A 13,973-nucleotide genomic window follows, 5' to 3' on the forward strand; every position below is an offset into this window, starting at 1 on the left:
CTTCCACAATAAAAATAAACACAAGGACCAGAAATAATCCATAAAGTAAAAGAATGCACAGGCACTATAAAGAATGTAAAGTCAGGCACGATGCAATAACAGCCTATTGTATAAAATCAAATGGCCTTGTGTGAGTACATACAGTAAGTAAGTACCGGTACTAAACTAATTCCAAGCGATATATCATTGTTACCATCAATTTCAACACAGCATTCCATCATTACGCCTGCGTGTTGTGTTTGTCTACCCTTCATCATTTCTACCGAACATAACATTCTTAGACACCGTGTCAAGTGTTAAACACACATACATACACACAACGCCGTGCACGGTGATGTATGGCTCATTTGCGGCGTGATATGTTCTACACGCGGTCACTATACATCAGCCACTGATGTTGCGCAAACGGGTCCATTTGATCCTCTTTGGCAGATGGATCCAATCGGCCGTATTGGCCTGTGACAGAAAGCAATCTAACGGCAGCCTCATTGATGATGATGAGTTCTGTTCCATTGCGCCCGAGATCCAGTCCAATTTCAAAAACAAATTCAGCCATTCATCTTCCAAATAATTGTGGCACTTTATCAATTGCTCCCGGCTCTTTTATCTATCATTTCGATTGATGTGATCATTTTCCAAAATAGCCGTCTGAACCGAGTCTGGTCTTGAGACACACTTGCGTGGCTTTGCCGGTGTGTGAGTTCTTTGGCTTTGAGGGATATTAGTTGCAGTATGTGAATGGCAAAAGTGCTTTGATAAAGATCTCAGTTGACTCACAAAATTTTATAAAACGGTGACTCATGAAAATTTTCACAATTTATTACAAGCTATCCGTTTTGTATACAAGTTTCAGATTTCAATCACAGAATTTTGCTTTTTGAAGGACAATGAATGGTCCAAATTATCCTTAAATGGACCAAGACTTCAACTTGTGCATTTTTGGGTTTTTGAGACTTTTTCTCTGTGAACTCATGATAAACCTGCCTGCCAAATTTCACGCAGCCAAATGAAACTGGCCTTGAGGGGGCTAAATGAACATGGTCTGGATTATCATTCATGGCTGTGTGTGTTAACTCAATTTTACTTTAGTGAGTGACTTGTAATGTTGTGAGGCAGTTATTTTTTTGAGAATCTTTTCATTGGTTCATAACAGAAAAATGCTTGGCTGCAGCTACCATCAGGTGTGTGCGAAAAGTAGTCCAATCATGAAGTTCAATCTTAAACAATATTTTTGTTAATATTAAATGTTTTCTTATTCTATTATTAGAATTTAGACCAAGCAAAAAAATTTGACTGAAGTGCGCAGTTAGGAGGGTGCGGGTTCGATTCCACCTCCGGCCCTCCCTGTGTGGAGTTTGCATGTTCTCCCCGGGCCCGCGTGGGTTTTCTTCGGGCACTCCGGTTTCCTCCCACATCACAAAAACATGCTTGGTAGGCCGATTGAGCACTCTAAATTGTCCCTAGGTGTGAGTGCGAGTGCGAATGGTTGTTTGTCTCTGTGTGCCCTGCGATTGGCTGGCAACTGGTTCAGGGTGTCCCCCGCCTACTGCCCGATGATGGCTGGGATAGGCTCCAGCACACCCGTGACCCCCGTGGGGACTGAGCAGTTCAGAAAATGGATGGATGTATATTTAAATGTTAAAGATTGGCCTGACTTTAATTTAAATTTCATCTGGCTTTGACCATCCACAGCTAATTTGCATGCACATGTACGTTTGTCTTCAGTCAACACTTTCTTTGATTTTGTGGCTTCCTTTATTAAGATATTACACGGGCGCCGCGATCTGACAGATCCAATTTTTGCGTCGTTGTCAGCACCAAAACTACTTAGCATTCTAAGTGAATGCACGCGGGAGAAGATGAAACAGATGCGGTATTATATGACAGCTCTATCATAAACTCCACTTTGAATAGGTGGAGGTGGAGGGGGGCGGGGTCACAAGAGTTAAGTATTCTGTATGAGAGAGATGTTAAATGTTATAGTGGGAGTTTTGATGTAATATCACATATTTGGTATATTAATTACAATTGACGTACATTTGTTTTACTAATTTAATTTCCAAGAGGGGTGTACTTAGTGTTTGTTCCATCAACATGGCCGCATGCATGGGTGATAAAATCACTCCGTTTCCAGGACGTATACATGTACACGTGACGGATCCGTGATCCATCATTGCTTTACATTTATTACTCTCGACATTCTCTTTAAACTACTCGGGTCGTTTCACAAAGCCTGGCTTGAAAATATTTGCACTGTGGCCTTGCGGAGTGATTGATGCACCCGGGGAGGTACCGGGTTATTGTTATGGCTTTGCGTTTATGTGCAGGGGCTTGTGTCTGTTAAGCTAACCTTCTGTGATATGGAAGTATTCACTGGAGTGCATGTTTATTGATTTCATCTTCTTGATTAGTATGCATGCTGAATAGTTGTATAGTACATATATGTATGCTGGATCTGCACTCGGCTATTGCTCTTGCTAAGATAAAATAATTTCAATGTGTTATATTCATCCTTACTTGTAATGCTGTGTTTGTAAAAGAAATCTCAGAATGTTATGAAGTAGATAAACGGGATTTTCATCAAACAATTTCTGATTTGTTGCCCTTGAGAAATGATTTACAAAGCAATGTTGGAAAGAGAATAATAACTTCCAAAAATAAAATTCCAAAGATGATTCGATGAACATTTCCCATTCGTCGGATATGTAGCAGTAGTCCGGCTTGTCTCTTAAGAACCAAACACACCAAGACGGCAAAAAATATTGCGCCTTTGCACATTCAGATAAATGCCAACAGTTTGAGACAAGTAATCAGAGTCTCTTGTCTGAAGTAATGAGTAAGAAGAGTTAAAAAAAAATATATATATATTTCCATTCCTGTAAAGACAATGTTGTCAGACACAATACCATCTGCATGGTCCAGTTCTGATCAAACTCCAGTTAAGGCAAAGTCCAAGCTAATGCCCCTTGTGGTGCTTTCTTGCTCAAGAAATAATATCACATCCGACAATTTGGAATTTGGTAAGACAGAGTGCATATCATACCGCAATAAATTGGCTACCTTACACAGCTGTGGAAACGTATTACAAGAAGAAAAAAAAGTATGCACTTGGTCCCACACCTATTATGCAAAGTAATTTACTCATCTCACTTCAGTATGCTAATGCTAAACAGAAGCGAGAACTTCCTTCCAAAAGTTAAACTTTTCCATTGTTGCCTGATCCCCAAGCTTCTCGTATCCGTGATTTCTTCCTCTAATCTCGCATCTTTAATCTTACTTCCTTGCGTTTGCTTCTCTCTCTCTCTCTATCCCCTTTTACCCCGCCGCCACTTATACTTCCTTTTCCAAATACTTTCTCCACATGCCCTGGCGAGGCGAGCATCCCTCGAGAATGAGCCAGAGACGGGGAAGGGAGAATGGTCGCCTCAAAGGAGCAGACCTCATAAAACTCTCTGTCACTTTGACTAATTTGTTAGTCTTATCGCTCTGTGTCCAATCGTCACCCCTCTGCTCGAGAGGGAGGGGGTTTAGGGAGGTAAAAATGGGGCAGTAAAGGTAATATAGCAGCCGGGCCATTGGGTGCATGGACCTCCATGGCAATCTATCTCCAGTCCAAGAAAGAAAAGAGGCTTTATGGAGCAGAGGATAACATGATAGCTCAATTTCTCATTCGTTTTCTGTCTCAGGCTGACCCCCCCCCCCCCCCTCAGACTCCTCCCGCTTCAAGTCCAACCAAAATTAAGCGAAGATAGAAGCATTATGAGCACGGGTCCACAGTCCCGGAATTGGATGGCATGACACTGCCAAAAGCAGGCGGAGCCTCTCGGAGGAGCCAGCACAGATAGAGAGAGATACATAAATGTCAACGCTCCTGCCTGGTGGGCAATTACGGGGAATGAGAGTAGGGATTACAGAGACATAACCAAAAGGAAAACAAAACGCATAAGGGGATGCAGCGAGGGAATAGTGCGAGTCTGATGTGTTTTTCGCCATGCAGTAATGTGACCTTAAAGCAAAAGAGTCATATAGATACCAAACCATCGAGGTTCTTGCCATGATATCCTCGAATCGCCCAAAACTTTCTCAGTCTCTAACTGGCCCTTCTAGTTCCTTCTTGGATTATAATTCTCTCGCAGTTCGGAGTCCTTGGTTAGCATAGTTGTTGACTTCCATGTATTAGGTGTCAAATGGATTCCCACTCTCTGTGCCAGACCAATCCAGGGTTGACTACAACCTGGCTAACGAGGCTAAGTACAAAATTGAATAGATGAACTGTCACATTTCCTTTCTGTGACTTTTGAGTGCAGATGACTTCGCCGATAGAACCCGTCCCAAACAGCATTAAATAGCAGAAGGGGTTCGGAGCTAAGAATAGGCCAAATCTTCCCGCTGTCCACGCATGTAGCAAGCTGTCAGAGCCTATTCCCTTTCAGTGCGACTCCACACTGAGCTCCGCTTGTGGATTTCCCATCACTCGGATTCTAACCCCGTCTGCTCCAACAAACTCCGCCGACTGAAACTCTCCTGACTTCCTGGCCTGGTGGGGAGGCGACGGTGAACACACGCTCTAATTTGAGAGCGAGCGCCGTTCCCGCTGCGCTGGCCCTGTTTCTTCTTTCACGTCGGAATGAGGGGCAGGGTGTCCTGATGTGTGAGTGATGGGTGATGGAAGGTGTAATTTGGGATGGTACAGCAAGGCCTGTGCTCAATCTAGGAGCTTACCTGTCAGGGAAATAGGCCCTGAGGGAGATACTTGTATTTTAAACCGGGTGGATTTTTACGAACGACATATCTGAATGAATCCTGACAGCCTTTTTGTGGAGTAGCACACATTTACTCAAGATTTTTTACGCTAATTCAAATATTTTCCTCATTGTTATCAAGAAGAGGAAGGACTTGACCTGGATCTGCATACAAGCTGTACTTTCTTAATATTTTGCCAAAAACCTTTACGAAAAGCAAATATAGTTAAGCCCTGCGGCTTGTTCATACCCTGGCCACATTTTGAGTTAAATTTTGTAATGGATATCTTTTAGCTGACAATGACAAAGGAAATCTGTAAAAGATTAAGTAGCCCCTTTTGTTTACATTTGGACAAAAATGATTCATCGTCTTATTACTTGCAAAACACAAAACGTTTTGTTTTAAGACCTATATTACAAAACTTTATCATGCACTGCCAAAACATGGAGAGCATATACGATACAAAAATAATGCTAAACATGTTATTGAATCAAAAGCCATTTATCAAGAAAACGTATGTCTACTATCATAAGCTTGGAAAATGCTGTTGTAGATTATTGTAAAAGTCACCAAGGTTATTAAAAATGGTGCAAAAGATCGGAGCATGTCTCCAAACATTTGCAAGACATCAATCATTTTCTAAATGCAAAAATGGTGTAAATTGAGAATATTTATTTTATGAATACCTCGTTGTTGCTATTTTGATGTGCCATAATAATGATGTTGTGGAATCATGTCAAGAATAATATTGTGTTTACAAAAATGTTTTCCTTTTTTTCCAAAAGTGTTCAAATATGAATTATACAACTGTGTCGTTAGGATAACGAAAGACTTATTTTCTTAAATACTTCATTTGGACAGAATACACTCATATTTCTATGAACAATCACCATAATTATCAACTATCAATAAACAGAAAAAGATTGAGCGATTGTTTCATGCAGTATTTGGCCTTCACAAAGAAGGATTCTCCATCTTATCAAGTGCCATCAGCTCTTTGTTAGCTTTCTAAGAAAAGTCAGTCAGCATTAAACACCTTTAATGAGTGTCGAAGGCTATAAATGGAACCAGCAGCTAAAATGAAATCACAGCCGAGCGGCAGGAATCATAATAAGCCGGATCAAACAGATGTTCGTTTATCAAGGTGGAAATCTGTGATGGCCTTAAAAAAGACAAAGAAATTAAATCGGTATGCGATCAAATGAGAAAAGTCAGTTTTCTCCATCAAGTAGGTTTTGTTTCCACTACAGCTTGTTTGCCTGTCTGGCGTTTGGATTGCACTGAAACGACCACCGTGGTTTTCAATTTTCTATGGACATTGACACAAAATAGAGTTTTATTGGAAATTTCAGTGCTCAGCGGTAGTGCGCCGCGGCGGTATTTGTTTTGCTAGCCGCTGTTGAGCAAGTTCAACAGGACAGGAAAACCAAGCAGATCTTTTTCAAGCCGTCTTCTGTGTAAGAACATCATTTTGTATTGTTTTGACTGTGACTTGGGGACTTGGCGGGATAGATGAAGGGCCGCCATTTTTGAGCAATACTCCTCACAGCTACAATAAACTTTGTTGGCTACACAGATTAGCAGCATTAGCGTCTGAAAATGGGCATATCCTTGATTGCTTGGTGCTCAATGGGAAGTCTGAAAGTATTTCTTTGTAATTATTTAATATTTTCAAGCTGCTGCCGGGAAGTGACACACTTTGAAAGCTGCTATTTGGGAATGATTAATTATACTTTTCAGTCTCGTGAATTTGCATATGGTTAATCAATTGATCAGTCGGGCTTTGTATTATTGATGACTTTAACAATCTGAATTGATGAATGCATCTCAGAGAGGCTCATTATCTGATATTGGCACTGCATCAACATGTACTTTTTCTTCACTTTGTATGCCAGGTGACATTTTTCCTGATGGAGAACTTTTATATTTGTCATGCAACACCATGATTGGCGCAGCTGTTTAAGACTAAAGTGAGTAATGTGACTGGCTGAGAAGATTTATCATGGTTCCTTTAGATAAATACAACAGTTCACAAAAAAAGACAGTTTAGGGTATGCATGAAGAAGAATCACCGGTGTGCCGATAACCCAAGAATCCATTTGCGTATTAATAAAAGACGAGCTATTTCCCAGCAACCAATCAGAGAGCATCTCCAGCTCGAGGTTTTCTAATACAGTTCAATTGTGATTCACTTTCTTGGTACAATACATTTGCATCCACTCTTTTAGAACATTTTGTTTTGAAAACATTTATTTTGATAAAGTTTATATTTAACTTTTATGGACATACATTTTAGTTGAATCATTAAGTGGGTTTTTTTTTTTATAATTGTACTTTTTTAAGCACAGTTTTTATATTGAAAATGTCAACTGTTAGAGTGGCATAGAATAAATAATATTAAATCCATAAATAAATCAAATTCAGATTTCAGGAGTAAAATCTCTATCTTGTTTTAATTAACACTTGGACCTACTACGCTACTGTATTTTAATGTTGGCTATTGGTGATACGAATTTTGAGACTGTCCTGCCCACAGTGCTTGGTTAACATTTTTCATGTTTGCAGACTGTCGTGCAAAATGGAAAATATATATAAATAAACTGTCCTTGTTGACTTTTTGTCTCCCTTTAGACAAAGCATGGTCAAGCGTGGTCAACGGCCAGCACTGACCTTGTCTCACTTTCTCTCTGCTGCACTTGTTATCAATCAGACACGCTAAGACTGAAGCATCTGCATGCAAACACACACAACACGCACACACACACACACACACACACACACACACACACACACGCACACACACACACACACACACACACACACACGCACACACGCACACACACACACACACACACACACACACACACACACACACACACACACACACACACATAGGCACGCAGTAAAGTCCTTCAGTGGAACAATGCAAGCGAGCTCCACTCTTCCGCACTATAGTTTTTCCAACCCTCCATGTCTTAAACACACTTGTACTCATCATAAAAGAATGAAAAATATAGATTCAATGCCGCAGAGTGGAGAGGAAAAAAAAGACAAAAAGTGAATGTATAGACATAAAGCAAATAGAGCATGAAGGAGGGGAAATGTAGAGGGAGGTAAGGAGGGTTGAATGTTCAAAAAAAAGTGGAAAAATGGCAGGGATGAGGAGAACGAGAGATGGCCTCTCTAAGTGCGCCTGCGTAGGCGCAGAACTGCGCGTTCCCAGGCAGGACAGCATGAGCTGCCTATTTGTCAGCATTGATCAAGCCATTAAGGGGCTGTGGAGGGAAGCATATTGGTTTTGGAGGCCAAAAGGGCACTGAGAGACAAATATAAAGTAAGACATGGACAGGGTGGGGGTGGGTGGGTGCTTCTATCCCCCGCAGCAAGACGTCTGCCAGATGAATAAGCTGGATGTCTTTCTTCCGAATGTTGATGCAGCTTATTTTGTATAGGCCCGATGGGAAAATGCTAGAAATCATTTCACCGAGACTGGTTTTCACTGGTAAGTCTCAATTTATGTCTATATCTGATATCCGGTCTGTCTCCTGTGTGGGATGTGTGAAAGAGACTGATATGGAACATGGACAAAAGCCACACACACATTACTTTAGAGCAGGGACGTCAAACTCATTTTTGTCACGGGCCACATCATAGTCATAGTTTCCTTCAGAGGGCCATTACGATCGTCAACAAACTGATGAATGACAAAGTTTGAAATTGGAGACTAGTAAAAACGGTTCAAATATTTTTTTTAAATCAATGGTAACAAAAATTGCTAGCAATATCTGTATTATTTAAAAGTGAAGACGATTTGTAACTTTAGAACTGACAGATGAAGTTGATACACAATTTGTCTTCGAGGGACACATAAAATGATGTGGCGGTCACCTAAGGTACCAATGCAGGATGGCGATAAGAGCAAAAATCGGTGTCACTTGGACTTTGTAGTGTAAATCCATCTTTAGGTAGCACTGTGTCACTGCGACAATAAAATCCTTATTAGCCAGTATCCCCGGATAGACCAAATGTGACTCATCTTGATTTTGTGTGAGCAAGGGTTGGTGGTTGGTGGATGCTTGGCCCAAGGGGAAGGCAGGCTGCCTCTTCGCCCATTCTCTGATGAATTCATATAATTAACTCAGCCTTGATCTGTTGGCTAATCCTGCACTCTGTAATAAGGGATTAAAATGTCACCTAAAACACCTGCTGTTATTGAGCCCAAAGACTTTTTGTGATAATGTCAGGGAGGGTTTGTAACATTCGCGAGGGGACAGTACTAGGAGACGGAGCTACTGCTATAAGCATGTGCATGCTAGCAGTGACTCAATAGTTGGCCCAGAAATTGCAGCAGCAGACTTGCTCTGAAAAGTCCCGGTCAGAGTCAGTGAAAAGGGACAAGAAAGTAGGACATGCTGGAAGGTGTGGGAGTTTACAGACTCTTTCCTGCGCACTCTCGCTACGACCTCCTTGGACCTAGCCAAGGAAAAAAAAAAAGGAAAAAAAGAACCAAGTGCCAATTGGTTGGCAAACTGCCCGAGGACCGACAAGCTCGCTCGCTTTGTCTGCCTGCCGGGCACCTCCACTCTGTTGCCTAGCAACCCCAAGTGTACTTTTGGTACGACTAATGACTCTTGTTGTAGAGCGGTGGGGCTCAAGGCCACTAATGAAGCTTCTTGGCCAATCGTTGGCTCTTAAAAGTCCCAGAAGCTGACTGATCACAAAACGAAGAGATCTTCCAAGCTTCAGGCTGTCCTTAACTTCTCATGCCAGACAAACTGTGATACTTTTACATTTAAACCAAGTACAGTACATTTAACACTTAGAGTGCTACAGTTGACCTACATTAGTCCTGATGCTTGACGATTGCATACAACAAAGACCTTTATCTGAGAAAGTTTAGACTGTGGACTTTTAGCAACCAGTCGTAGCTGTTTTTGTGAATGAAAATGCATCGGTAGCAAGTAGAGACAATCTGACGAGGTCTCATATCAACTTTTATTGAAATTTGTCTTGGGAAACATTTATAGCCTTCATTAATATCGCCGGGCGAGTAAATTGTGTTCCCTGGGTGTCGCCATGTACTTTGTATCTGAATCGATACATGCCCACCAGATTCAAGTCTATATTTAGCTTTTCGGTCCCGGCTCATGTCAACCACTGTCAAGTGCTGCACTGCCTCGAGGCTCGACACCCACCGTGTTGCCCGAGCTGAGTGATCTGAGCAGGCAGTGCCTTGTGCCGTTCATATGTCGTCGGTGAGACGGACCCGAAAGTGACAAAAGAAAAAGTAAGAAATATGATGCATGTGACCTGGATAAGCAAGGAGCTGCAAGAAAAACTTCAGCTCAGGAAGAACAAGTAGACCTTAAGTGCTATTCTGTTTCTGAGTCTTGAGCCATGAGAGGAACAGGAAAAGTGAGCACCAGGCCAGAAAGGACCTCTGCCTGGAGGTGCGGGAGTGGCTGATGTAATAGCATTAATCTCCGAGTGCCATCTGACACCCGGTGTGGTGCCGTCATTGAAAAGTGCGAACTCTGCTGAACTGTGAGGGGAATTTGGGCATCTCTCGAGGCGGCGCCCTGCATTAATTAAACCCACTGGCTGGGATTTTTGTGTTTAGCTAACAAAGTACTCATTACACACCAGGGACTACCTTTCGCATCTTCAGGCTCTTGATGAAATAAGTTGGCCTCATTGTTACACGCTAACCATTCCTTCTTTTTTTCTCTCTCCAGATGAATCGGCCCATCCAGGTGAAGCCAGCAGACAGCGAAGGACGGGGAGGTAAATAACCTAAAAAAAAAACAAAAAAACAAAACACTGACACACACAGTAGTAAAAGCACAATCCTTAATATTCTCCTCTCACTTGAGACGCACTGGGAGTTAGCAGCACGGTCCGTAATATAGGTCACTTGCTTCTATTGACTTCCCATCTGTGCCAGCAAAAAGGGGACTGTCGCGGTTCACAGTCACCGCGAGCGGGTCAAAGACAAGCGAGAGGAACACGGCGGAAAGACGAAAGAGGACGGAGAGCAATAAGTAGACACACTGAACCGTCTGTTTGAGGCTTTGGGGGAAAAGGCGAGACAAAAAAAAAATATGAGAAGACAAACAAAATTGAAGAGAGAAAGAAACACTGAGCTAGACAATTTCAAGACGCTATCTTGAGTTTTGTGATTGAATTGAAAAAACAAAAGAATAATAAAATAGCAGATTCCATTCTACACAAGAGAAGAACGTTTGGAGGGAATGTTCAGGTGTTGCTGTCCTTAAAAGTTCTACGTGTACTAAAAGTCTGAATCATCACAAATCTATTTCCCTCTCGATATCTGGCACCGACTCTCACAATAAGGACCGATGACTGACTGCATTATTTCCGTGACGACCATCACAGGAGGTTAATGCAGATGAAGCCAGTTAAACATGCACACACTGGGTGGCACTGGCTCTAATTGAACCAGTCAGCGTCTGCTTAAATTTCAGACCAAGCCACGCCGGTGATTTATCCGCCCCGAGTGTGAATCAAATGGCTCATTCCCATCGGCGCGTAGACCCCCAAAGCGAATCTTATTTTTGTCATGGCGGCACTTTAATTAACGGACATCTAAAAAAAAACAGGCAAAGTCTGACCGACAAGGCTTGTGTGAGTGCCAATTGGCATTCTCACCAAGATAAATTAGATCTCTAGCCTTGAGAGGGAAGGATGGATGGATCCCAATATCAATTACTACTCCTCTTTCACCGAACAGAGACGTACAGGCGTGAATGATACGGAATACAGACGGCTCTTTGGCTGGCACATCTGTCGCTCGTCTGTTAGATGAAGTTTCTATATGGGAGGACAGGCTCGCTAACAGAACGGATTGAAATAAGACCAAGCCGACAGGCCCCAGCAGAGATATTGAGCTTTAATGGCAACAGGAAGTCGGCTGGCCAGCAAGGGAAGTAAACCACAGTCACGGCTGACAATGAAATGAGATTTACTATGAAGCTGTGCGGTTAAAGGGAAATAGACAGCCCGGGCTGACAAAAAGAAAGAGGAGCAAGGATTCACTTGTGGAAGGACCAGTCAGGTATAATTAACAGTGAGAGATACTAGATTGTCATTTGGAACATTTACACCTTCAGTATGAAGTCACAGGTTTTTTTTTTGGAAGACGTCACACGGCAAAGAATAAAAATGGGTCTTCAAATGAGTTCTAAAACTGTGGGCTTACCTAACATTTAAGGGAGGGGGGTCATTCCCCTATTTGATCAATTTTCTCTCTCTTTGCCCGAACCGGTCTGATCTGAACAAGTGAAGAATGGAACCCGTACTTACTCGCACTGCTGACAGCCCATGGGCGGACAAGCTATACATCTCTATTCAAAAGCTTTACTCCAAAATGGGACAAAAATCAGAAAATGTCAACTCCTCTATCTATACTCTACCCCTTTCTTTCGCTATTGGTTTTCTTCTTACGCCATCTTATTGGTACGCCGATGCGAGGAGCAAGATGAAGCAAGCGATAGTGAGGCCTGCCGGGTCCGTGGATGAATTTGAGAGATAAAAGGCGGGATGAGCAAAAGAGGCCACGACAACAGGATGAAAAAGTTAACGGAGAGTGATAGAGGCAGCTGAGTGAATCTCAGTAGTAAATCATGCGAGAGCCGCCCCCATTCCCTATCGCCCTCCTTGCGTCGCCCGGGAATCTTCTCCCACTGACCTTGTCTGTGAAGAAAAGATGGGGGGCCAGATTATCTATGATTGGAGATGGCCATTATCTAAACACAATCTCTGAGCCAGGGTCCCACTACTGTCAGTTAGGAGAAAGCTTCATGACGAGGAGACTCGAGATAGCTCAGCATCTACTTTTGTCTGTCAATATGGACGTTTTCTTAGTGTCACATTTTGGCTACATGTAAGCTTCAGATAGTAAAGTCATTAAATGTCAGTACAGTTGATCCTTGCTCTTCCATTTTTCTGTGTTCCAACTGATGCATTCAATCTGTAATGTTTTCTATCGCACAAAGTGGAAAACCAATCATCTGCAATGAAAACGCAGCATAAGTCAGCTGGGAAAGCTTCAGGCTAACCCCAAACAGGATGAGCGCTATAGAAAATGGATGGATAGATGTCCTCGTTGTTTATTAGCTCCCCCATCCGTTGGCTTTATTGGATGCTTATACAGTGCCGAGAGCACGGCGGCGCCTGAATTCTATTCCCAGTGGTCCGAGTGTGAGTCTTTTTAATATCTCCACGCCTTTTGTCTATCTCGCTGAAGGGGAAGTGTCTGCAAAGGGCTCACGTTTGTCCTTGCAAACCCGTTCTTCACAAGAGTGACCCCAGTCGGGGCAGTCGGCAGATTGACGGGACCTTAAGATGTCGCGCCGTGTGCTGTCATAGCTGAGCCCAGCGGGCATGGGATAAGTGAGGGTCCGCTGGCTGGCACAGTCTGGCAGGCAACACGGGAGCGGCTGTCTGGAGGCACCTCATGCCGTCAGAGGACCGTGTTCCACTTTACATGCAAATGAAGCCAAAGTATCCCTCTGTGCCCCGAAACTACCGCCCAGCAAAACGCAACTGTGGTGGGCAGTTTTGAGTACGAGCAGAACAAAGCAGAGATGGCACTACATCAATTAAAGCTTTGTTAACCATTAATTTATTGAGCTTTGGGCAAGGGCCTTTGGACAAAAACAACGACAGGCAACTGGTTCCCGTCAACTCTTTTGCATGCAGACCAGAAGGTTGCAAGCCGTTGTTGGTATACAAGTGTGTCAGGTTTGTTTGTGAAAGTAATGCATTTGCATGTAAACAACGTGTTGTTGCATCACAACACTGACAACTGAAATGTTTGTTTTTGTGCGATTATTTCCAGTCTGTATCCACGTAGAAAAAAAGCATTAAGCAGGATGTTACTCTAATTACACTCATAATTAACCAATTAATTGCTATACTTGAATCAGACAACAACTCAATGCAAGTTGCACCGAAGAGAAAAAAAATTCAAAACCCCATCAAGCGTTAATAATTATGGAAATGAAAAATAATTATTCTGTCCAATGGAAAAGTTCCTTTTGGCTATCTGTGATTCGACGCCGCTTTTCCCAGCTAACAACCTCATCGACTAGAACACCTCTAGAGAAATTTCTCTGGAAGATTGCTCATTCAAGAAAGCAGTTGTGGCAACAGGAAAAAAAAGAAAACATTCAACCTTGGAGAACTGATTGTCCCTCACTCTCAATGGC

The 13,973-nt window shown here is 42.5% G+C and overlaps 1 protein-coding gene across 1 annotated transcript in view; it reads left to right on the forward strand.

Moving 5' to 3' along the window:
* The window catches only part of celf6 (CUGBP Elav-like family member 6), a 98,987-nt gene that overhangs the window by 53,357 nt on the left and 31,657 nt on the right, over positions 1 to 13,973 (forward strand). The window contains exon 3 of the mRNA XM_085907327.1: positions 10,479 to 10,527. Coding sequence (XP_085763453.1) covers positions 10,479 to 10,527 — 49 coding nt within the window. The remainder of the gene's footprint in view (positions 1 to 10,478; positions 10,528 to 13,973) is intronic.

The sequence above is a fragment of the Syngnathus leptorhynchus genome, chromosome 3, assembly GCF_054491065.1.
Source record: "Syngnathus leptorhynchus isolate UIUO chromosome 3, UIUO_Slep, whole genome shotgun sequence".
Taxonomy (NCBI): Eukaryota; Metazoa; Chordata; class Actinopteri; order Syngnathiformes; family Syngnathidae; genus Syngnathus; species Syngnathus leptorhynchus.